This window comes from Diplotaxodon limnothrissa, linkage group LG23, assembly GCF_057381915.1.
Source record: "Diplotaxodon limnothrissa isolate DT_005_m linkage group LG23, D_limnothrissa_male_GT1.1, whole genome shotgun sequence".
Lineage (NCBI taxonomy): Eukaryota > Metazoa > Chordata > Actinopteri > Cichliformes > Cichlidae > Diplotaxodon > Diplotaxodon limnothrissa.
Genome location: NC_140617.1, coordinates 42,181,155 through 42,207,821, shown reverse-complemented (window position 1 = coordinate 42,207,821; position 26,667 = coordinate 42,181,155). Strand labels below are relative to the sequence as shown.

Here is a 26,667-nt window from a genome sequence, read left to right as displayed (position 1 = left end):
CGCTGGGCTGGACCAGAGCAGCCAGCCCTCTGGACCGATGTCCTGGCCGAAATGTCCCGGCACATCTACATACGAAACAAGATTGGCGAGGGCATCCAAGCGCCCATCTTTCAGGTAGGTCAGGTGTCTTCAAGGCTGCTAGTTACAGTTGCGGAGGCTACATTTTAATTTAAAAGTGAAGAAAAAGTCTTTTAAATTTAATTAAAATAAAAATGTAACCAGAATGATTCTATAGCTCAGTCCACTACAAGCGTTATGGTGACAGCAAAAGGTAGCTTTGTTTTAAAAAGAAAAACAACCCCCCGCTGTAATACATTATGAATATAGGCTTTAAAATACCTAACTGTACTGTTTTAGTATTTAAATATCTATGAGACTGTTGACACAAAACAAAGCATAGATGGTCAACTCTTTATTTTTATTTTAACTTTGTGTTTTGCAATGCACATCTTTCCACCTTTATACTCTCTAGGTGACAGTATAGTTTAGATATTAAGAACAATAAGTGAACTGTGTGTTGGGGAATAACAGATCAGTGATGTTTTACTTAATAAAAGTTTTATTTTTTGAGTGGACTTTAGTTCTACTTAATAAACTACATTATTTGGAAATCTCGCTTTCATAATGGTTTTTATTGACTTACTGATTCACCTCAACGTAATTATTTTGAGCCTTTACACATGCTTTCTTCCTTGCCCATGCTTTTCTACTTAATGACTTTCTTCCTTGTTTATTTATGAATCAAAGCATTACAGAACAGATAGAAAAGACATAGTCATACCAGTGTGTCAGCATTTCAGTGGCTTCAGTTTAAGGTGCATTCCACTTGATGTTTAAAAGTCATGCTTTTCATACAGCTTTTTGCAGTTTCAGCTCACAGAAATGCCTTACTTGCCTTGCATCTATAAAGAACATAAGACTGGCCTAAGCTTTCTAACAGTGCATCTATTTTAATAGCTGTGGTAGATATAAAGGGAAGGAAGTGCATCAGTCCCCCGATATCAGCCCCCTGCTAGATAGCTGATAATTTATTTTTCTCCAGTTTGATCGATCTTTACTGTGTGTAATAATAGCGGGTCAGTTCTTGGCTTTGGGCTCTTAGCTTGAAAGTGAGAGGCAGAAGAGGGATGGTGACCCAGATTAATGGCCCTGTTTTATAAATTCAGGGAAGTAGGCTCTGACTTTTTAATGGTGACATTGTCATTAACTCTGGAGATTTGAACAGAAATGGGGCAAATCACTGGCAGATAATTAATTTACCTCCCTGGAGATGAACTCTGTTGGTATATTTGGATTTTTTGGAGGAGAGAAAGAAAGAAAGTCACGAGTGAGGTAAGGAGAAAAGTAAGTTGGCAAGTGCAGCGTATAATGCAGAAACGTATAATAGAAGTTAGCTTGTGTTGCATGTCAGATGGCTTGTAAGGTTGACCTTATCTAATCTTGGAAAGAGCATCAGCTGCTGTGTGAAGCACATGTGCCCGAATGTCACTTTGCATCATGTATTAGTCTCATGTGGCATTTCAGCAAGCGATCCAAATATAATGGATGTGCACAAGAAAACGTAAGAGTTGACACTGTAGCTGCTGGTTAAGAGTTCATTTTTTTCCGTCAGGTGAACCGAGGGACTTATTCCAGGAGGAGTCGCCTCAAGAGGTCTGACGGCAGCACCACCTCCACCAGCTTCATCCTCAGACAGGTACTGCAGGGAACAGATGCTCTGAATGGTTGTAAAATTGTGGTTTGACGTGGATATTTCTGTGCATTTATACCAAATAATGGAAATTGGATAGAAACAACAACAACAAAAAAAACACATATAGTTTAGCATAGCATTAATTGCTCCATGTATCAAATTTTTCCCTAAATTAAATCCTTGTTAAGATATTTGCTTACCCTGTGTTGTAAATGGGCTACATCATACATGGTGTTTTTTACTGAACAGGATCTTCATACCTCAAAAACAAAAAACAAAAAAAAACAGCTATTCATGATTTTTACTCTGCTGAGTTTCTGATTGATGATCACACATTTACGACATACACTGCTTTTGACTGCAGGGGGTGGTAAAGTGCAGGTAGTAGAAGGTAGCAGTGCACCAATTACATACTGTATTTAGATGCAGTTATACAACATCTTTTCTTTCAATATAAAGTACTTAACAATATTATTAGGTCATCTGATATAAAAACAAGACAACACCAGTATTTTAAGAGTCAAAAATGTGTTCAAACTAACAATTATATCATTATTTATTAGGCAAATACCAAATTGAATTCACATTTTCATACCCAAATCCGAGCTGGCACTCTGGACTACTCTGAGAATACAGAAATTAACAAAGCATAACAATCAAGCACTAAAATGAATTGCAAATAAATAACTATAATTTTACATCTTAATCAAAAAATATCAATGTGCTTTACAATTTTTTTCTGTTTTTTTGTTAAGCAGTACATTTGAAAATTTATAAATAACAATAATAATCAGATTTTAGCATCTAATTTCTAATTTCTATTCAAGAGCTTGGATCAACCATTACAGAAGCATAAAAATGATGCTGCCAATTACCAAAAGTGTTAATTTAGAGCAGCTGTGGCATAAACCCTGCATCAGGCAGTGTCTAATACTGCATAAAATGCAAAATATGAACATTTACAGCATATCTGAATATGGTGTCATTTAGTTATTCCTTAAAACAATCAATCAGTTCTGGTGCTTTACTGGAAACATAAGGGGCAGTAGATTTTACTGTTTTATTATTGTGTAGTGTTGGTTGGTGTGTTGAAAATTTTGTCTAATGATATCTTTAAAATTATTGGCGTTATAGGCAACAGAGTGAAATTATTATTATTATTGTAGTTGTTGTTATTATTAATCTATTTTTTGCATAAGCAGGGATTTATATAGGATTACAATGGCCCATTCCTCTGTCATTTATACATAAAAAAAGAAAAAATAGATCAAATATAACAACCAAAATAACCAAATAGTGTAGCATTCTTAGTCTCTATTAGAAAATATTGTGTTGTTGGCACAGGGCTGTGGAGTCGGGCCTCAGCAGGCTGGCTGTTCTGCTTTTAGGTTAAATGTAATGGTAGTTTTTGCTCCCACTGTTTTTACTTAGCATATGGCTCATTAGTGTTAATGTTTAATTAATGTTCCCATAGCTAAGTTGGCTTTTAAAAGTGGACTTACATTTAGACTTATATTTCCAAAATTTGGGGCAGAAATTATTCTGCATTGAGGAAAAATACGTGTTAGTCTTGAGTAAGATGTTGCCTCTTCTTCACCGAACAAACCAGCTTCAATATTTAAAATGGAAAAAAGTGCATAAAGCAGACACAGCTCGTCTGTTTTTATCAAAAGTTATTTTTGGAGCATCTCTGCTCTCTTTTCTTCATCCTCCATCTGTCTTTACTGTTGTTGAATGTGGCACAGAGCCTGTCACAGCTCTCAGCAGACTCTTATTCATGGTGTTACCCAGCATGCTATACTCAGTGGTGTAATTTTTTTTTATAAATGTGCCGTTTCTAGTGTTAGTAATAGTTATTCTGTACTATTTTTTATGTTGAAGAAAGTTTATTTAATGTATATGAGTCATATGGTTGTGAGTAAGGCGGTCTGCTTAAAATACACTCATCAAGCTTCTAGTTGCCAGTAATGTGGTGCATTTAAACCCCAGTGCACATTTTGTTGGTTCACTGGTATATTAATATTGGAAAAATGAATTTTATGTTAAGTTGAGAGCAGCATCTGGGTACAGGGTATGTTAAATGTGCTTGATTATGGTAAAAATGATCAGTACTAAAGTACACAGCTATTTCGTTTAGTTATCATTAACATTTTAGCCATTGCTGAAAATTATAAACAATTTATATTTGTTAGTCTGTGTTCAAAGAGCTAAATCTAGGGGCTAAATGCTAAGAGCTAAATGTACTTTTCTTGTTGACCAAAGGCCATCTTTTGTCGTCTTGGCTCAAGCGAGCTAAACATTAATTTAATTTGAGCCTTTAGGTAGGCGCAGAAGCAAACCATTGTATGGCATGAGCCAAAAAAAAGTGTGAAACTGATTATTATTAGATTATTGTGCTGACAAGTTATAGTATATTTTTCAATTTGTTTAGACCAAATGTGAAACTGAAATGGTTAGCCAATTGAATTTGCTTATTTCTCTGTTTTGTGACTTAAAACTGAATTTCTTTGAATTTGGAACTGTTCATGTGATTTTATTTTAAAAAAAAAAAGGTAAACAGCACCTTCTCATCACATTTGGATTTGACCATCCAACGAATAAGCTGATATTCTTTTTACCTTTAGACAAGATTTCCCTAATTTTTGTGTAGTGATTTCTTGACTCATTTACGCTCTACCCAACTGCTCAGAACATACAAACATGTGGTACCAAATGGGAAGCTGCAGAGTGCCCTCTGGTAGACAACCTATGCAATATCAGCACTCATAACATGGTTGAAGGGTGTTTCTCCATTCTTTCTTTCCGTTTTTAATATTGTCATTTGTGGTTTCATTTTTATTTAAAAATGATGATGCCATCAATTGTCAAATAGCTAATATCTGCCAATTATATTGGTCTGGCTCAAGTATTTTCTTAATTGATTGGTTAACTTAAAGAATTTCCAAGAGTTTTCTAAAGCATGTGTCCACTAGGGCTGCCACAAACGACTAATCAGATCATGCATCCATTGAACGTAAAACGTACAGCTTATTGCACCAGCATGCATCTGCTCTTATATAACTATCATTAGCTTACAGCTTTAAGTGTTTCAGGTATGTGCTAACTAAAAATAAAGACAAGATGATAGTTTATTAAATTTTAATGAAATTCGCAGATTGTTTCGGTGAAGTTTAATAAACTCCGTGCTATCTAAAATATAACAGGACACTGGAGTATATTCTCCAGCATCTCACACTTCTGATGATCAGTTGTTTGCTTGACGTTTATTCAGCTGTGTAAAAACTATAACTTTAATCTCAGCCAAACCGATTTACTCAGGAACAAATAAAATACTGAAAAAAGCCAAACAATAACATTTTTAAGTTATCTAAGTGACTTATATATGTTTAACCTGAGTAGCGAAAGACGGTGGTGGGTTTGAAAACAATTTGCCGGGAGTCCGGTGTTCTCACGGGCTGTAGTGAGCCTTGAACCCCGGCTAGCTATCGAGCTAGTGGGTAACAGACGTCTCCGAAAATGTCGGAGCGCGTTTGAAAATATGTGGTGTCTTGATAAACTGAGCAGATATTTGAGGTTTACACAGCTACATTCTCGCCTGAAAATATGTTTAACGTTTATTTTGTGACCCAGAAAGAATAATAAGAGTAATATTGCTGCTGCCATTGTTGGAAACGGAGCAGGGCTGCGCTATGAATTCTGGGATAGGTTGGGCCACGAAGTATACACCCGACCCATCCTTCAAATCTGGGGAAATGAAGGGCGCATTTGTCGGAGTCTTCGTTGTGTCGCTGTAACGTAATCGGCCTACAAATGCGGGCAAAGGAGGATGCCGTTCCTGAATTTGGACACAGCTACAATACTGGACACTGCTTCTTCTTCTTCGGGGTTTAACGGCAGCTGACATCCTTGTACATGCAGTGCTGCCATCTTCTGTTTCAGTCCGTTATTACACTCTTAAATCCTACTACTTATTGCCACGTTTTTGGGATCTTACAAAGCTTCAAACGACGCGTCGACTATTAAATTAGTCGTCGACGATTTTGATAGTTGACATAATCGTGACTAGTCAACTAATCGTAGCAGCCCTAGTGTCCACCCATTTTTTTTTTTCCCCAGTAGCTAAATAATCCGGTATCATTGATAAAAGAGATTATCAGCAAATATTCACCCACAAAATATTCATTTTTAAGTATTAGTTGTTTCAGTTTAGTTGGAGCAGACCTTTTCAGCAGCACCTATTTTTGGCTTAGCACAGGTTTTACTGATCACATTAACTACGCCTGCGTACATAAATAGAACCGATTCTCTGCAGGTCTCATCAGTAACACCTGTGTTTTTGCACCATTTCAAATGAAAAGCGTTTGTATTCAGATGCCATGAAAATGGTTTCTTTTTAGTAATAACATATTATTTAAGCATTAACTGCTGACTGTGTGGAGAGGACTTTGAAACCACATTAAGGCCTTAATGCCAGGAAATGATTTATAAATATAAAAGTTACATTAACATTTAAAGAGATAAGGAGATAAGGCGTGTTTGGACTGTGATACCCTAAAAAATTGTACTTTCTATGTCTTTAGTAATTATTTTAAGTATTTCTTAACGAAAGATTGGCTCAGGTTCAATCCAAACCATTCAGTACCTGACTTTTATTTTATTTTAGTGCTATTAGTGGTGTAGATGTGTCACAACCACATTAATTCTCAAAAGAAAAATGAACTTCCATGAATTTAAATCCATGTTTCTAATAATTCTCCTGTTATTTTAGCTATTTAGCTGTTTTGTCTTTCTCTGGAGAATAAATAAGCAGAGTGAGAAAGAGAGGTAGCAAGGAAATGGAGGGTGCTGATCCCCCATCCCCCTCCCCCGATCCCTGCTACCTCCCCGCACTAACAAAAAAAAAAAAAAAAAAAATCAAGGAGAGCGCTCATCCAAGATGAGTGGACAGCCAGTCAGCCAATCAGCTTCTTGCACATTGGCTCTGTCATCAGGCTTGGATATTGAGGAAGGATCCACTGCTCTGCTGCTGCCTCTGCTGCTCTCGCTGTTGTATATGTGTGTGTGTGTGCGAGGAAGCCTGATGAAATGAAATGCCAGGATTGGGCTACCTCCAGGGAGAGCCTCTCCATCCTATAACGTGAGCCAGCCAGCAGCACTCTGGGATCGGGGAGAAGCTGCATCCATCAAGCGACGGGCCTCCGGAGGACCAGGCGTGATCCAACGGGAGGGGAGATTTTTTTTTTTTTAATCATTCTTCTCTGCTGTGGAGAGAAGGGATTGTTGTCACCCCCCACATCCATCCTTTTTTTTTTAATCTGGGGCCCCCTCCTTCCTCGTCCGCCTACACTCTTTTTATTTTTTACCCCCTCGTTCTTCTAGAGGCGCTCACTGGAATATCAAACCTCCATGTATGACAATTTGTACCTGCATGGATTTGAAGACTCGGAGGCGGTGAGTGTTTGGATGGGTGTGTGTGTGAGTCTGCTTTTGTGCTCTCAGCTGTGTGTTTTTTGATGGAAGTAGCTCACTGCACACACACACATATATATACACACATATGAGGCCTTCGATGGGTAAGCCAACGGTACAGTGTAGCGTGATCGTGGGTTATGCTTGACTAGGAGGGGGTTGGGTGGGTGGGTGTTTGGCAGATGGCTTCTGATGTGTGACATTCACACTGTTGTGCGTGTTTTGCTTTATCTGCATGTGTAGTTGTGCATGTGATGGCAATCTGCCTATAAAGCTGTAAGATTGGACGTCAGGAAACCATCGGATCCAGAAGGAGCCATTTAGTGCTCATCACACTCATGAGGTGAACCAAGCCCAGATTCAAAGATTCAAAGATGCTAATCACTCGTTTCTCCACTCTGATAGATCCTCATTCCCACATTTGACTTTCTCAGAAATTGTCGAGCTGAGTGTTTTTTTTGTTTTGTTTTTTTAATCTGATCGTGCCACTGTGTGCTGTAAGGGCTCTGACGAGGCTTGGCGAAACATGCATCGTGATGTCATGAAGTGGATTCTGATGCTGATGAGTCACATGCTGAAGCTACTCCATTGGATAATAGCTCAAGTGCTACAGTGCACCCTCAAATCTTCCGCACAGATACATGAGATTGAGTTGAGCAGTGATGCAAAAATCACATCGGGGGGAAAAAGACGTTTTATATAAAATTGGTGGACTTGTGAAAACCAGATTATGAGACACATGGTCAAGATTAAAAACTGCAGAGACTTATGTGTTCTGACTTGTAATCTAACATTTAGACATTGCGCCCAATGAACTGCATCCTTATAATGCAACTCTGTCATTATTTGCTCCTTTCTTTCTGACTTGATACCCTGAAACTGAAGCTCAGGCCTCCTGTTCTAAATTAGCACTTCGCCTCCAAGTTAAAACTGAGATAACCCAAATTATATCATTATGACATCAGCAGGGTTATTTTCCCCCAGACCTGACAAAACTCCCTTTAGAGCCACAGATAACACCATGTAACAGCTCTCACAGGCTGAGGGTGAATAAACTGTACAGATGGACTATGTGTTTGATACAGCTGAAAAACAGCCAGCAGGAACATAGTGATGTGTTTGTTCCTCTGTAATCTTTTTGTTCTTGGAAGTCCTACAAAAACACCCAGTTAGTCTGGGATGGGATGCTTACATTTCAAATGAGCAGCGTGCTGAAGTCAGGCCTTGCCACTGCTGGCTTGTAAAAAAAACAGCAAAAAAACAAAACAAAACAGAAAGTGCTTAGCTGTGATGACTAAATTGATTGATCTTCTTGGGAGTAATGGTCTTCCTTAATTGAATCATCATTAGTGGCTGATTGTTTAGATTAAAACAGCAGAAGGAAGCACTTGATCCAGTCGTGTTTGAGCAAAAAATGTTGCACTGAAGGAATTCCTACTGGGTGGCTGGATGAACTGCTGCAAGCCTGGCGTTTTTTTTTGAGGCTGTAAGTGAAAGAAAAAATCCTGACAGGTTGCAAAAAAATGGACCATCGATATCCTGTATCAGATGTAAGGGATACGCAAGCAGGTGCCAAAATTTGTAAATTAAATGTACACGAATAGCATGCTAATAAGAAATTTCAGCATAACCGGTATAAAAATGTTCAAATATCATCCAACAAAGTGACAAAAGCTCCTTTTCTCTGTCAGCAAACTACCTAATTAAGTACTTGAAGAAGATGACGACTTCTTATGCGCTGGCGATTGACATGCTAACATTAGCTGCAGGTCCTTTGGCAAATTTGGCTTTTAACCTATCAAATATTCTCCACTTATCAGCTTTTAGAGATATCATTATTTTGTGTTTAACCAGGTGTTTCCGACAGGTTAGATGTATTGCCCTGACCAGCTTTGCATTTTGCACTACAAATGCTGCCGAGAGCATAGAGTCTGCATCGAGTTTTGTTACAACACCTGCTTTCAGCTTGGCACTGCCACCATTACCTTGCATTTGTTCTTCAACACATCTCAGGGGTCACGTCGCGTGGCCTCGCTCCGATTCTTCTTCTCTAACTCAGATCTGCTCTGTTGGTGTATAGGGGGGAAAAAAGTCAGGACAGTATAGTATTGCAGTAGTTGCACAGACACCACATATTGATATTTTAATAAATACATTAAAATGCACTGACAATACCATTAACCAGAGATCTCTTATCCACCATTGTCCTGAGATAACATTAGCCAAGCAAACTGAAATTAGATTGGTTCAACTGAAAAAAAAAAACATCCAACAGTGGACACATTTAGCTGAACAAAGCTACCTTCTAATTTGGAGCAAGCCAACGGCTCAGTCACACGAGTAAAAACATGACAGCAACTGCTTTACATCTAAAATAATAACAGATGGCTGTCTGATTGTATTGAATTTTGTTTTACATATAGTAGAAGGAGGGTAGAAGAGGACTTTACTGCTGGTTACCAGCTGGTTGTATCCTGGTTGTATATCTTAAATGTCAATTTCTGTATATGTAGATAGCAACAAATATGTAATAAAAAAAAAGGTTTATGACAGTGAATTGCTGCATTATCAGAAACAGATTACATGTAATCGCCAGCTTGACCCCAATCAATTGCAGACCGTCTGTCTTATTAACCGAGGTTTTCGTCACAGTGTTGTTATGTTTGGCATTTGGCATTTTTTTTGACCCAAAACAACAAAAGAAAATCTGAAGTGAGATAACTTTATCTTATTAGACAAAACAAGTATTAACATAGTTTAACTTTAAGGAAATAATTTGGAGCTGGTATTGGAGTAACATCGTATCGTGGGGTGCTTGGGGATTCCCACTTTTAGTGCTGTGGTTACTTGGTAGTTTTGACCCAACCCTGCTGATTAGAGGTCTTCAGTTTGCACAGTGTGTTTGGTCTGTAAAACAAGTCATGGGCAGATACTTGCATATGTTTGTCTTATAAAAGCAAACAAGGTATTACTGTTTTAACTGCACCAAGTAAGCGAGCAGAATAGACAGTCATGTTTGTTAAAAATAATTAACAATTTTTTAAAAACAGTTTTAGCAAGCTTTTTTTTGTGGTCACATGACGTTTTCATTGAAAACCTTACAGCAAGGCCTGCACACTAATTTAAAAGCAAAAGGAAACTAATGCAAAAATTTTCCCCCAGTGGTCACTCTGTTTAGTGTTTTTTCATTGTTACTCATTAGTTTATATTTCATTGTCTTATTTTGATATTCTTTGGTTTTAATAGTCCATAGTAGCTTTATTTTTTCTGTAGGGAAAGGTGTTCTACCAGAAAAACCAAAATGTTGCCATGTGCATAAATGTCTGTGGTTATGTTTGAAGTATTTTCTGTAGCTATGTAGACTGTAGTTTGACTAATACAGTTTCATGATTGTATGGGATGATTGTTTCAGATGAGTAAAATACAACTAGAAGACATCTCTCACTCTCTGAGAACAGAGAATCATCTTCATCAATTAAATGTATGAAGACATGCAAACTGCTGACAGCACAAGAATAGAAATCCACTTTGTCTGAGATGCTCCTGCAGCCTACTCTTTTTTTTTTTTTTTATATATAAATATATATATATCGTTGATTTTACCTGTTCTGCATTCAGTGTGCCAAGCCACCACTCAGTATTTGGCACTGTGATTGTAAGCTGATGCGCATTGAATTCCAAAACTTCAGCAAGTGATCCCATAAACAATTTATCTTTATGGTGCTTAGCAGCTCAGATGCTTTCAGATAAAGCTAAAGCACATCCTTGTTTTGAAACGTGTCCTCTATCACCATGTGACTGAATGAACCTCAGAGCCTTTGTGCTTTTTTTTTTTGTCTTTTCAGAGAGAAAATTCAGGTCATTTGGGTGCATCTGTCCACACTGTTCTAACTTTTTCTTTAAAGTCCTTGATATTGGGACAGTGTTTCGCTGTGCAGAGATGTTTTTTTTATGTTAGAGGCCTTGAGTGTAGTTTTCATTTTCTTTAATAACCCTATCAGGAACAGAGTGCTAATATTAGTTTGGATTAGCCATAACTTGATAACAAATTTAAAGCACTATTTAAAGCTATTTCCTGTTCTTGTTGGGCAGCAACTCTTGCTCTAGAATAATTTTGCCATGCTTAAAGACAACATACTCCCAACATACACCCATCAGGCATAACTTTATGACCGCCTGCCTAATATTGTGTTAGTCTCCTTTTTGCCAACAAAACAGGTGTGCTGTGGTATCTGACACCAAGATGTTAGCAACAGATCCTTTAAGTTCTGTAAGTTGGTTCCTTCTTCCCATAGTGCATCCTGGTGCCAGATATTCCCCAGGTAAGCGACTTGGTCCTCCACATGATGTAAAAGAAAATGTGACTCACTAGACCAGTCTACCTTCTTCCAGTGCTCCATGGTCCAGGTCTGATACAGGCGTGCCCATTGTTGGTACTTTGAGCAGTGGACAGGAGTCAGCATGGGCATCCTGACTGGTCTACAGCTATGCAGCTCCATATGCAACAAACTGTGATGCAGGGTGTATTCTGACACCTTTCTGTCAGAACCAGCATTACATTTTTTCGCAGTTTGATTTACAGCAACTTGTCTGCCTGATCACATGGGCCAGCCCTCTGTACCCAATCATCAGTGACTCTTGGTCACCACTGTTCCTTCCTTGGTCCATTTTTGATAGATACTGACCACTGCAGACTGGGAACACCCCACAAAAGCTGGAGTTTTGAAGATGCTCCTACTCAGTTGTTTAGCCATCACAATTTGTCCCTTGTCAAATTTGCTCATATCCTCATGCTTGAATATTTTTTTCTGACTCAAACTCATCAACTTTGAGAACAAAATGTTCACTTGCTCCCTGATATATCCCACTAACAGGTGACCTATCAGTGGCCATAATGTTATGCCTGATTGGTGCACTTATCAAAAGATGTATCCAGTCTGTATAGTTTCAGTCATCTCTGTGATTTCTTTTCGTAGGGATCAGCTGATTCATACACTAGCAGACCATCAGACTCAGATGTCTCTCTCGAGGAGGAGCGGGAGGTGCAGGCTCAGGTCCAGAGCCAGAGCCCAAGCCAGAGTCAAGGACCGGGACAGAGCCGACAGGAGAGGGAACAGCAGGCTGCCGTTCAACTGGAAAGAGCCAAGGTAGACAGGCTGTGACAATGTTCATGCTAGTTTATCTTTATTATGGATTTTTTCCCCAGATCAATAAAAAGTCTTCAACTCCGTTAGAGTAAGAAGTTTTTAATCATTTTAAATATACTTTTCTGATCCTCACTGAGCTTGTGTTTCCGTCCTTCAGAGTAAACCTGTGGCATTTGCTGTAAGGACCAACGTCAGCTATTGTGGCGCACTGGATGAAGATGTTCCAGTGCCAGCCACAGCCATCTCCTTTGACGCCAAGGACTTCCTGCACATAAAAGAGGTTAATGAGTACTTTGTATTAAAACATCATAACTACGGCATATATGTGATGATACAAAATTCAATTTGATCTGATCCCTTTTCATGTTTGCATCTTCAGAAGTTCAACAATGACTGGTGGATCGGTCGGTTAGTGAAAGAGGGTTGCGAGATCGGCTTCATTCCCAGCCCTCTGAAGCTGGAAAACATTCGACTCCAGCAGGAGCAAAAGAGAGGACGAGTCCAAGGGTAAGTAGCACAAAACCACAGTCGTCGTCTCATTGTTTTTCTCACGTAAATCAAACCTTACTTGATCACACAAACGTTAACGTAAGCACAAAAACCTGGCGTCTAATGCGTTGAGTAACAATAAGACAAGGATCATTTAAAGTCAACTTTGCACCAAAATTGTGGCATTTTGATCGTAAGAAGCAAACATTATTCAGATAAACCAGAATTTTGTAGATTTTGTAGCTTCCACTGAGCGCACTACTTCTACGTGTTCTACTTGCCACATTTTTTTAAAGCAAAGTATTTAAAATCTCATGAATCTAGCTAGATGACATTTTATTTAAATGCATATATTGCTAGGAATGAGAATGAGGTAGCATGGAAATAGATGTCGTCAGTAATTTTAGATCACCTTTGGACAAATCATGGTTATAAACAGGTAGAATTGCCCAAACAAACACACAAAAAAGACAAATTAAGCTGAGAGTTTTACAGTACAGTACATTTTGGTAATAATTTAATTAACCTTTCCTGTGTGAGGTTTCGTTGTTTTTCTTTGCTTGACAGTGAACTTGCTATCTTTGTGTTTAGGATTGTGTTAATGGGACACAACAAGACATTTAAGCAATTCAACTTTTATATGGAACTACTGTGGACATGTTTTCAATTTTATCAACATAACTTTTGTTCAGCTAATGAGATAATCAAATTGCTCAAGAAAATCCTGTAATTAGTTGGGGGAGTAGGAAGGGAAGGGGTGCCGTGGGAATTTTGACTTGTCTTAGCGATGGAAATGGCGATTGATTGCGATCCAAAATGCCAGTTTATATTAACAACCTGAATTGATTCCTTTATCAGCTTCACACCTTTGAATATTTTGATGCAATACTCTTGACACAGCCCCTGAGACTGCTGTTTAACCAATACAGAAGTTAAAATAAATTCATCCTATATAAAAGCATGCAACTTCTCCATAAAAGCCTTGTCATCTGTTTGACTGTGTTGGTGTCTCACTGTGTGTTTTTTTTTATTTTTTATTTTTTTATTTACTCCTTAAAGTTTCCTTTGACTCTTTCGTGACTCATGCCCATTTACTCCGTCCTCTCCACTCGTGTCGACTGTACCAGTCCAGCGGTTTCAATAGCTGTAATTAGCACACCTATCAGCCTTCGAGTTTCTTTGTGTGTGTGTATAATGTGTCTTGAATGTTCTGTCATCCAGAGTTTGTACAATAACTCACAGGCAGTTCCCCGAGCCTTGCTGCTGAGTTTAATACTAATCCTACTCGACTGGAATGCTGAAGCTTCACTTAACAGCGTGGCTTCTGTGGCTTTTTGTCATCGAACCTCACAGACAGGGAGAGACATTCGAACCCCCGTTAAACAGGACTACTCTGTGTAACTGAAAATTAGGACCACTATGTTAGAGATTGCTTGCTTTGGCAAGCGCGTACGCTAAATTGGATACGATACAGAGAAGATTAGCATGGCCCCTGCGCAAGGATGACACGCAAATCCGTCAGTAGCAATACTTAGGCAGGCTGGGGCATTTACATAATGATCACTTGGTACAAAAGGAAACACACTGTGCCAGGAAAATATCCCCCAATCCATTACACAACCACAACGCCAAGTTCTAACCAAATGCCAAACCAGAAATCATCAGAGCAGGCAACATTTTTCAAATCTTCTATTGTCCAATTTTGATGAATCGTAGTTTCCTATTCTTACCTGACAGGAGTAGTGTCTGGTATGGTCTTTGGGTGCTATAGTCCTCCTGCTTCAAATTTTGCCATGTTGTCCATTCAGAGATGCTCTTCTGCAGACCTTGGTTGTAATGAGTGGTTGTTTAAGTTACTGTTGTTCCTTATCATTTCTGAGCAGTCTAGCCATTCTCCCCTGACCTCTGGCATTTTCACCAAGAAAGAAGATGCTTACTGGCCCTTTGAACATGAACAGTCACATTTAAAATCACACACAATAAAGAGTCTTTGAAAAGGTGTACCTAATAAAGTGTCTGCTGAGTGTATAATAGCTGAATAACAATGGGCCTCATACTCTTTTAAAAATGGACATCTGTAACAAAAAGCCATCTAAGGTGAATTCCCAAGTTTCATGAAAATTATTTTAGTTCTAAAAGAAGATGCAACTTTCACTCAGTTTCTGTTCAAATTATTCACTGTATATTTAAAAAAAGAAAGAAAGTAACTTGAAAAAATTCTTGAATTAATAATTGTTAATGCTGTGATTAGTTTTGCCATACTTAAGATGATGTAAATATTTGAGGAAGATGTGAAGTTTTATGGGGAAAAATTCAGCAGTGGACTTAAGTGATGACAGAAGGGGGAAATTCCAACTTGGGCAACAAGCAGACACGAGAGGAGACTCAGGAGAAGTAGGTAAAAAGATATGCGAACTAAATGCACACCAGGGAGAAGGGCAACAAGAGATGAACTCAATCAGAGAGTAATAAGGGCAGGAAAAGAACAAAAGCAGGAAGTATAAACGCAGTCACATAAATTTCAAAATAAAACTGGAATTAACTATGCTAAACACAAAGAGTAAAGCCAAACAGACAATCAGGAAGACACAGGAAGGAACACAAAGAGAAAATGAAAATACTTACAGTAGAAACTATTAGAAAAATTAAAAAATATGGGAAACTGCAGAGACTTGTGTTACGGTGTTCTGATGTTTAAGGTGGTTTAGCTGACCAATATTAAATTAATTAAATGTTCATTATTATTAGTTTTAGTTTTTATTTCAGTCTTAGCATACTATAGATTTTTTTTTTTTTTTTTTTTTAGGTTTCAGTCCTTTTCTGAATTAATACTGTGGGTTTTTTTCTGTCTTTCTTTTTCCCATTGTCTTTTCCAGTAAGTCTGGAGGGAACTCTTCTTCCAGTGTGGAGGATGAGGTTTCTGCCTCTATCCGACCACTCATATCCTCAGCAGGTGAGAACATCGGACAGGGGGAGAGGGCTTTTAATAGCCAGCTGCCAGCTTAGAGCCAAGCTTCTCGGCCACAACAACATAGAGAAAATAAGACTCTAAAACCTTCCCATGTCTCTGCGTAGAGCATAAGTTCAGAGTTGTTGGTACATTTTCCCATGATCCTCCTCTTCCTCCAGTTGAGGACTGCAGGCGCTCTGAGACTGGGGCTTACCACAGTGTGAACCCAACGACAAGACTATGACCCCCCCTCTGAACTGCACTCATGTGACTTTGTGAATATAACCTTAGGACAATAGAACTGCTTTTTTTTTCTATTTTTCATATTATAGTTATCCTTGGTAGGTTTCATTTGTTATGGCTTATAATGGAAAGTTGCATATGTGAAGCATGTTGGAGTGTTTCTGAAATATTCTGGTGACTCCTCCTGTGGCAGCAGCTACTGACATCACTGTCGCTGTCTTCTCTTTCCTCCTACAGGAAAGCAGAAACAGAAAGTGGTAAGTTGGTGACGGTAAAACACACTCATATACTATTCACTCAATTCTTGTTGTTGTGACAGGAACGGGTAGCATTTAGAGGAAGTTACAGTAACAGCGTACAATACTTCAGATCTACTGAAATATCCAACAACAAGTTATAATGATTCCTGTGACGCCATAATGCCATCACTGCGCAACATAATACATTATGATAGGTACTTTACAATAAAAAAAAACTGTCTCTGCTGTGTGGATTAATATATAAATTTTTTATAGCACTTTTTTGGGCGTGGTCGATTTGTGGCTCTAGGTCCGATAGTGTATGCATTTTTCTAGGACCCTCCAGGGGTTAAATATGAAGCCACATGTGGTTACCTAGTCTTACTGTTGCATAAAGGAGAGGAAAATGGGGGAAAATGGTTGACCTGGCTATACTAACCCCCCCCCCCCCCCCCCCCCCCCAAAAAAAAGCCAGTAACATCTTATGTCTAAGTTTATTATATTCACATTTTTCAGTTTGTAAGGGAATATGACATAGATCAGTACATATATAACAAGCATGAGAATTTATGCATCAGGCCATTTTTGCAGAAATATGTTGACTGAGTGCCAAAAAACCCAATCAAACCAAAGGCCAAGGAGTTCAAAACCAAGTAATCTAATCTAATCTAATTGAATCTAATCTAATTGAATCTAATCTAATCTAATCTAATCTAATCTTGTAAATTATATAAAAGTTGGGATCCAAAAAAACTTACCTGAAACATTTCTCATTATGAACATTGTTTACTGTCAGCTGATATACTTAGAGAGAGACAGTGCAATAGATCATTATAAATTGAATTAATATCTGAATTTTGTAGGCAAGTGCATATGCTATTTGGAAATTCAACCACCCCTGAATGCTTAATGTGAATCAGTCTCAGCCATTTACATAATTTTAAGTTGTGCAGTTGAAAGACCTTGGTTTGATTCCAGAGAAAGTTAAGCAGTGATGTTAAAAGACTATGCCATGTCACCAAAAGTATTATTAATATTTACTTTGTCCTAAACTTCAATGTTTTTATTCACCACAAAATATACCCCGATCTGATATTGTTATTACCTTGTAATACACAGTTTTTGTTTAATAAAATGCGGCTTTTAACTGTGTGAACTATCTACACATGAAATGTGTTGGCTTACATAACTAAATGATACCAAGTGTTTGCTGTTTTGAGTTGTACTGTGTCGTGGTGGTACCTTTATTGTGAAATTGGGTTCAACTGTAGTATTGTGAGTGTTTGGGCAAAATCTGTGTACAGTGGTCGTTTATGTAGCAAATGATAAACACCGTTGCATTAACCACATTTTGTAAGCTAACATGTTAAATTAACGTTTATTTGAGATAATGTGTTAGATTTTTTTTGTAAAGTTGGGACAATCTAAAAGTATTCTTAATATTCTTATTTTTTTTTCTTTTTGCTTCAATTGTGACAAATTAACTTACCATTTGCTACATGCCCTGACATGGCAGTAAACCAGCTTCCCATTTACTACGTGTGGTTGTGTGTTGAGCTGACTCTGCAGTCCAGAAACCCGTTTCTAGGCAGACGTTTTGCCTCGTCACTGTAATGAAAGCATAGGTATAATAATGACTGCTTAGCTTTATTTAGTGTTGCAGTGACTCATGATAGTGAACCAGCATCAGCAAAAGCAGGTCCTGCCCTTAATGCAGCCATCATTATCACACCTGTGCTTCTCCTGCTGTGGCGGAGCCACGGCGTCTGCTATGAAAAAGGTTTATCGCAGCTGTCTGCTTTGCTTTTTCGTCAGTCTGTTGTCTCTTGTGGTTTTATTTTTGTCAGCCTGAGTGTACCGCTGCTTCTTTGTGTTAACAGACGGAGCACATCCCCCCGTATGATGTGGTTCCCTCCATGAGGCCTGTAGTTCTGGTGGGACCCTCACTCAAGGGCTACGAGGTAAGCTGCCTGCCTCTACAGCCGAATGAACAATCGGACGTTCTCACATTAAAAACAAACAAACATGAATAATCTCAATTTAATTACAAATAGGACAAGAAATGAGATGACTCCTGTACATTTTTCACTGAGTCCCCCAAAATAGCCTTCTGTTGGCACTGTTAATTATGAACGTGTCATCGCCCACGTAACATCCAGATTGCAGCCAGACTAGCAAGGAGACGAAGAGTTCAGATAAGAATATGTTGAGTAATTGGCAGATTTTTTCTTGTTGCTTCCAATACTGCTGATAATCGTGGCTTGTAGAAAAGCAGAATACTAGAACTGCTTTGAGGTACATGCAGTGCCAGGTATGGGACTGCGAATACTCCTCAATGATCACCAGCTTGTAGCTAGCTGTGTCCGTTTAGTGCTGGGAAGTCTAGACTGTTCTCAACTGTGAGCTGTGAGAGCCAATCAAAACCTTTCAAAGTAAAACCTAAAAGCTAGGAGTGTCTGAATGCTGACTTGTGGAAAGGTTGTTATTCAACAATGGTTTTTATGTTCTAAAGTATATTTGTACAGACAAATTATGTTCAGTTATTACAGTGGTGCAGGGTGCATGCCTTTTACCATGTTTCCTGTTTTAAAATACCAATTATAACAACAAATATCATAGGTAAATGAAAAGAAAAAACTTTATACATAAACAACAGTACATTTCATTGATTTATGCTGCATTTGGTCACATGGTAACTATCTAAGCTGATGATGTCATTTTCATATTGCTCGCTCAGATGGGGCATCCGACATCATTATGTTTTTTTAGCAGCAGTAAAGTGCCATCTGTCTTGTTGTCCTGAATTTGCCTGATGGATGGTGGCTTATTCATACTGAGGATCACAAAGCACACAAAGCCATATTCCGAGATTAAGTCCCTGACCAATTTTTCATTTTTGCTTCGCAGGTAACAGACATGATGCAGAAAGCACTATTTGACTTCCTCAAGCACAGATTTGATGGCAGGTAAAGACAAATTAAATGCACACTTCTTAGGAAGAACTATAGAACTATTTTAATTCTAACATAGTCTTTATTCACTCCCAATAAATGGTAAGTAAAATATAAAGTTACTTGCAAGAAGAAAAAAATATGGAGAGTAATTCTTATTGGTCCTTTTTCTTCTCTGTGCAGTCTTCAAAATCGAGTCAGTGCCCTGGTTAAAAAAATTATGTCTTCTTTATTACAGGATAACTATCACACGAGTCACAGCAGATATATCGCTGGCCAAAAGGTCTGTTCTTAACAACCCCAGTAAGAGGGCCATCATAGAAAGATCCAACACTCGCTCCAGTTTAGGTGAGCTTCACGTATATGTTGACTGAGCTATAGTCTGAAACTGTGAAGTTTAATTGTAAGTAGTGAGAATCATGCAAATGTCTAATGTCTGTCTTTGTCCCCTTAGCTGAGGTGCAAAGTGAGATTGAAAGGATCTTCGAGTTGGCCCGCTCCCTGCAGCTGGTGGTTCTGGATGCCGACACCATCAACCACCCTGCCCAGCTTCTCAAGACCTCCCTGGCCCCCATCATCGTCCATGTTAAAGTCTCCTCACCAAAGGTACTCGGATCATAGGCAGACCTTCAAAGAGGGAGATTTTTGTCGCACTAAGAAACATTTTTACTCTCTCTGATGGGTTTATTATCAATCAGGCCATGGGTTACAAGGTTATCAAGTCAAAGCTGGATAAAACAGGAAATTAAGCATATGTGATCTTCACAGTGACTGTCCAACAGAGTCATTCAGTTGGAGACAAACATCGAGAACAAAGGTAATGGTCTCTCTGTTAGACTCATGTTGTTTATCCACGGGTGTTACAGCTCATCACAAGCACAGTGTTACCTCAAAACTAGCATGAAGTCCTGTACTTTTAAAGCCTCTGATGAACACACGTGTGTGTGTTGGGGGGATATAAATCTGCACTTTGGCACTTTTGCATGGGAGAGTATGTCTTCTTCACCTCATCCCTCAGGACTGGGACTACAACAGTAACCACTTTGATCAACTGTCTGTCTTTAGGATTAAGTTTAATCAGACTGAGAATCTGCTGTTTACTGTTTGCACGTGTTTTACAAGACATCTTCCTAGCATGCTTTTCTACTGTTGACCAGTAAAACTGACCAGTGTACAGACAAACCAGGAAGAAGCAGCAATATTAGGCGTATAGCATCACTGCATTACTGAGGTCATGAGTCCTCCAACATGTTTGGACTGTTTATTTATTTCAACCAATAATTGTTACTTGTTTTCATCACATTTTGGTCATAAACGTTCTGGCTTAATGGTGATCATAAATAAATATTTTGAGGCAGTTTAACCCCATTGGATATAATATTTATTTGTAGATGTAAACATTATTAAAAATCCCAAATTCTCAGAAGAAGGTGCAGATGATATGAGCAGACAGTTCACCCAAAACTGAGATACTTTTGGTTTCTTTGTGTGCGTTTCTGCTCTTTCATCCAGGTTCTGCAGAGGCTAGTCAAGTCCAGAGGGAAGTCCCAGAGCAAACACCTGAACGTCCAGCTCGTGGCAGCAGACAAACTAGCCCAGTGTCCACCGGTAAGCCAACTTTCTCCTCCTGTGCTGGCTTGTGTGGCCCGTTGTTCTCATACTTTTACAGTTTCTGTATTTAAAAAGATGCCCATAAACTTTGTTTCTGCACTCCCAAACAAATGCATCTTAAGGTCAAACGAGAGTCAGGGAGATTTTTATGTCTTGGAGAGCAAAAACTGGAAGCACTTGTATTTATTGAAGCCGTTGATATGATGTTTATTATCATTAGTCCTTGTGCTAATGTACATTCATAGCTGAGCCTCACATACAGTGTAAGAGTGGACATAATGTATTTCACGTGTCCTCTGCTGCTAACAGGAAATGTTTGACATCATCCTGGATGAAAACCAGCTGGAGGACGCCTGTGAGCATCTCGCCGAGTATCTCGAGGCATACTGGAAAGCGACCCACACCTCGATGGCGACGCCCCTGAACCCCCTGCTGGGACGCAACCTGGGCCCCACCACACTCACACCCTACCCCACCAGCATCTCTGGACTGCAGGTACACATCCACCTGTACCAAAATGATTTTCTTTGACCTTGATGGGTGTGGTTCAGATAATAAAAGTAAAAAGAGTAAACCCAGCCTATTGCAAATCATTTTTATTCATTCTCCTCTTCATTCATGTTATTTCAAAAGAGTTATACCTTCCAAATTTGTAGCATTTGTTTTTTGAAATAAATTGTTGTCTAGTCACAACAGTTGGAGTTGTGGCATTTTGTTCTCTGGGAAATAACAGTTTGTCCATTAAATCTACACCAGAGTGTTGGCACTGTAGCATCCTGCGTAATCCAGCTGTTTTATTATCAGCTTAAAGAAAGATCCCTGATTTAATGTGTCAACAAAGAAACCATTGATGCTTCCCTCTGATAACCTTGCTGATATGGAGTGAGCTGTTCTTCGTGTGTCTTCAGTGAAGAACCATGAAATGTTAAATATTTTCAGTGGTGCCAGAGCCTAAATTTCTGTCACGCTCAAAAAAAAATACAGACGACTCTGCGTCAATGCAAAAGTCATGTACACATTTAATCCATGTATGTTGACTCAGTGTGGACAGTAAGGGACAAGGATAAGCATGTTTATCAAAACTTGCAAAAGTATTTTTACATTATACTTACTGTCATTGTCGCTGTGATCTTTCTTCTTCTCCCTGCGTCATCAGCAACTCAGCACAGTCCCACATATCAGAGAAAGTTAAACCTACACAAGTGTGTCGTTACATTAATACATTTGGTCAAACATTTTTGCTTTGCCATGTGTTTGCATGTTATTACTGTCATCTGTTTGCCTAACTGCACAAATCCGACAGTGCATGTTTGATTCGACCTAAATTCTATCTCTGGCTCCTCCTCTTTTTGAACAGATTTTCACGATGTCCATGCTAAGCAAGTCATAATCCTATTTGCTGCAGGCAGTGAAATCTACACCCACTGATAACTCCCCATTAGAAATTGAAAGCAAACACGTGTGTGCATTTGTGTGGATACTGTGTTATTAGGTCTCTTCCATTCCCTCCTGAGCCTTATCTATGTCCTTGGTATGTTCGTGTGATTAGCAGAGCCAAAGAATGCGACAGAGTAACCACACAGGAGACCACTCGACCCCAAATGAACGTCGCAACCTGATGACATCAGATGAAAACTACCACAACGAGCGGGCACATAAGGGACGCAACCGCATGTCCTCTGGCTCCCAGCATAGCCGAGAGCAGCAGGACGCCTACCAGGACTACCAGGATCCCTATCAGGATGCATACAAGCCACATCGCAATCGCAGTTCACCGGGCAGCTATAGCCATGACTCCCGGCACCGGCTCTGAAAACACTCCTCTCGCCACAGTGGCCCACGCGGCCCAAAATTCCACCCAAAATAAACGCTGCAATAGAGCCAAGATGGTCCCAAATTGTACCTTTTTCCCCCCCCCTTTCTTTTTGATCTACTTGGCTATTTTTCCTCTTTCAAAGTAAAAAAGAATCACATTCAGGTATTTTCGTTTTAATCAAGCTGTCAGGGCAAACCCCCATCAGTCAACAGTGTGAGTAGCGAGGAGGTTCAGGCCAACATTAACAAAACTTGTAAAATTTCTTTAAGTTTCTGGGACCTTTTTGGGATTTTACTAACATAATGCTCAGCAGATGTGCAACACAGTGCTTGTTGCCGGTGTCAGCAGTCTAATTATGGATAGTAGTCAGATGGTGATGATGTACTGTATGGGCTTCTGAGTGCCTGAAGCGTCACACCAGGTCAGATAGAAGCCCTCTGCACACAAACTGCTGAAAGGCTGCTGCCCCCTATCCTGGGCCATGTATAAATCCTCTCTTCATTTAGCTTATTGCATGCTTGTAGTTGATCAAGCTCCGCATCCACTTCACTGATATTTTACTCTGGATTCTCCCATGATGAGGTGTAGATATGGAGGTCCAATTTTCACCTCGTTGTGGATAGGCGCTCGGTGGTGGGTTTGTGGGTTGGTTATGCAGATGATATCTGGCTGCTAGTTTTGAAAACTGGTGCTTCACATTCCCAAACTATTTTGCTATTTGAAAGTCACTTTGAGCAAGGCCAGCTTTTGTGTAGCATAGCTTCAGGATTTTATTTGGGTGAAGACCCTGACCGTCATAAGCAGAACAGACTCTGATGGTGCTGGGGATCATACCTCTGTTACACTGTAGAGGAAGGCAATACTGCTGCTGTTCTAAACAGCTAGCACTTAGAGAGTTAGACAAGGCAATAGCCGAGACTGTGTGATATTGTAGTGGATTACAATAGCAAAATTCTACTTGAGATGCAGTTGATACTGTTGAAATATGGACTGGCATTAAAACCAATGCAGGAGGAGCCTCTTTAGCTGGCTGGGATGTTCTTTCTTGACATTTTTGCCCCTGCCAGCGTCTTGTTTTTCTTCTGTTTGTTTGCTTGTTTGACGTGAAGTTCCATCTGCTGCTGAAGCTACAAATTATTTTGCATTTGTTAGCAGTAAAATCACAGTTACGTAGAGGTAAAACACACATATGGATGTCGGTTAGCATTAAGTCAAGTCACTGGTTAAACTCTGTCAAAGTTCCTTTTGTTGGCTTTAAGGGGTTGAAATGATATAAATGTTACACGGCAGGATTGGTTGCACCATGTTCATTCCCTGTGTAGCTGGCATGTTTTCCTGACTGCAGAGCATGTTCCCTCCAAAGGTAAAAAAAAAAAAAGCCCACTGTAATCAAGTTGGTGTTTGTACAAGTATGAGGCACGTTTCTCCAAAAATAGAAAAAAAAGAAAAGAAAATGTCCCAAACTGCAGACGAATGATATCTCTGGATCCTTGAGGGTAATCGCTCATTCAGTACACTGAAACGACACAAGCAAATATTTTGATAATTTAGAAAATGTTAAAGTGGCCTGCATGGTATAAAAGTGAAGCCATCTCACTGATAAGTTTCTGTTAGACCAGAAATATGTTATATATTAGAAAGTGCACTGAAACAACTGACACAGGCTGAACCCTCACAAAAAAAGGGCAGTTTGCCCACATGGTGCTTTGTATGGAGCATGAGAGCTGCTGTGTTTGCTAATGATGATCTTAAGTTTTGTTAACAGAATTTGCTGTACATATCCCATTCTTTTAAGAGATAGTATTATCTTGTGATTCTGACTTAATCATCTTACTATTTCGATATAATAAATGGTACCATTGGACCAACTTTAAGGTTTTCTATTAAAACAAAGTACTTTAAAAGGTATATTAGGTAACATTCAAGTGTCCTATTATAGTTTATGCAAATAAGAGAAAGTCATGAGGATAAAGTAAGGAATCACGTTGCGTGTTATCAGAAGATAATAAGATGAGTAAGTCGTCATGTTGACTAGAAAAACTGCTGGAACATTCTTTATTATCTTGGAAATTTGTGCTTCTTTCGATAAAAACTATTGTAAATTTGACAGTTTTTTGGCTTCCATATTTCTCCAGGACCAAAAACACAAAGAACAACCTAAATGCCTGTTTTTGCAGTGTACCTCACAACTTCCTGTATGTGATATGATACATACAGGAAGTGAGTGACACGGCTACATCACAAGGATTCAAATGTTTTCTTTCACTGTATGGAGGACCAAACGTGCCATGTAATTAAATACTAAATTTAAACCATGTTTACTGAGAAATGAATTAAAGCATTAAATATAAAGTATTTATTCCCCCAGGAAAATCAATCAATCAATCAATAACACTGAAAAACTGAGTAATAACAATCTACTGTAATAACACAGTACAGTTACTTTTAACTAGTTTGCTTTAAAAATCTATTTATTTTTTTAATAAGCTTAGTTTGGTCCCAATCATGGCAAAATCTGAGCTTGGCACACCTGGAGAAATGTGATTTTTAGGAAAACTACCATATGTACAGTAAGAATTAGAATGTGTGTCAAAAGAGTTTTCTTTGGCATGTTAAACAAATACATCTATTCTAAATGTTAGTTCCCTTATGACAAAAACGATGTACAGTACTGACTGCTGCAGCACCAAATTAGATTGGTGCCTTATAAATAGCAAATTACTATTATTGTTTTGTCCGAGATCTATACAGAGTGTTCTCATAAACGTTTAATAGGAAGTGGGAGCTGTTTTTAGGCTGATTTTTATTATATTTTTGTTAGTTAACCATGTTCAATTACGAATAAGTACAATTTGTTCACAAGATTTTTCAAATTTGATTCTGGTATGGTGTTCTTATAAATGACATCAGATGGTGATGTAGCTACAGCACAAATAAGGATAAGCATGCTGCAGCCACTAGGTGGCAGCATGAGCAGGCCTAATAAAGTCTGTGTTGAAGCTGTAAAAGAAAATTAGCACTGAAAATCTTTGGTTGCTTGTGAGGTGCAGAGTTGTCCAACATAGGACATTAGCTTTACTAAATCTTGATGATATGCACTTCAGCCGGTCAGGAGGAACTTCTTCAAACTGTAGCATCTTTATTCTTTATTTGAATATTCAAAATCTAGACATGAACCACGACCGATATTTAACAGTCCCCAACAGTTCTACAGCCTGAAACAGTTTTGAGCTGTTGGGAGGCTTGATTAGATCATTTGGGTTTTTTTTTTTTTTAGAAAAGGAGGCTGACGTGACATAATTTGACTTTCCCTGATTTTAAGCAGCTCTTATATATTGATTTAAATGTAAAAGAAGGTGCAGTGGATCACTTTGCATAGATCTGGATAAAAGTGCAGAAATAAATAATTTATGAAACAAATTGAATAGCACAAATGAGTAAGCAAAAACTACAGTGGTTATTGAGCAGCTGTTCCTACAATGTGAATCTGGGATAAAGGCACAGATTGTTTGTTTGCCTTGGTTTCCTGGTTATTTCCATGTTATCTAAATGGGAAAAGAGTGCATAAAACTACTGTTTACAAGCAGCTTATCTGTCTCATTGTGCCCCATAGCATAAAATCCATTGGTTGATTGAATAGCGAGACATTTACCATTCAAAATCAAACCAACCAATGCTGAGCTGGGCTGCTTGAGACAATCAGAAGGGATTTCCTGACCAGCGTCCCACCATTGCTCTCTTTATGAAGAGAAATGTAAGAATGAAATAATGCCACTTTCACTCACAGACCTCCAGACCTGCTTTTATTTGTTCCTTCTGACTTTATGTGTCAGCAAAAGTTTCTCTGCAAGCAAAATTCATCTTTGATTGATTTTTTTTTTCTCTGACTAAATCTCCAGGTGACCACAAAACACAGGACGTGTAGAGAAGATTTTCTTTGGTATAATATAAAACACAAAAAAGAGCGAGAAAGTAAAAGAATAAACATTTATTCCAGTAGAAAAATAATACATGAATATTTGCTGTCAATTATTTTTATAAGAGATAAATGTACATAAT

At 38.7% G+C, this 26,667-nt stretch overlaps 1 protein-coding gene and 1 non-coding gene across 7 annotated transcripts; both read left to right on the top strand.

The window, feature by feature from the left end:
- The first annotated feature begins 51 nt into the window (after window positions 1–51).
- LOC146608739 (voltage-dependent L-type calcium channel subunit beta-4-like) lies at window positions 52–22,605 on the top strand. Of its 6 annotated transcripts, XM_085348809.1 has the most exons (16): window positions 52–114; window positions 1,613–1,696; window positions 12,139–12,216; window positions 12,268–12,309; window positions 12,467–12,589; window positions 12,689–12,816; window positions 15,194–15,196; window positions 15,675–15,751; window positions 16,229–16,248; window positions 18,111–18,191; window positions 19,138–19,196; window positions 19,420–19,529; window positions 19,636–19,787; window positions 20,694–20,789; window positions 21,102–21,287; window positions 22,345–22,605. In XM_085348809.1, exons 1-16 carry the CDS (start codon window positions 52–54, stop codon window positions 22,603–22,605), a joined length of 1,563 nt encoding a protein of 520 aa, XP_085204935.1. The 6 variants fall into 6 exon arrangements, with proteins under 6 accessions (XP_085204935.1, XP_085204936.1, XP_085204934.1 ...); XM_085348810.1 differs by lacking the exon at window positions 15,194–15,196 and having other exon boundaries at window positions 12,689–12,813; window positions 15,669–15,751; XM_085348808.1 differs by lacking the exon at window positions 15,194–15,196 and having other exon boundaries at window positions 12,689–12,813; window positions 15,669–15,751; window positions 22,342–22,605.
- LOC146608740 (U6 spliceosomal RNA) lies at window positions 14,230–14,335 on the top strand. Its single transcript, XR_014905166.1, has one exon. It is a non-coding gene; the product is annotated as a U6 spliceosomal RNA (small nuclear RNA).
- Window positions 22,606–26,667: the final 4,062 nt, after the last annotated feature.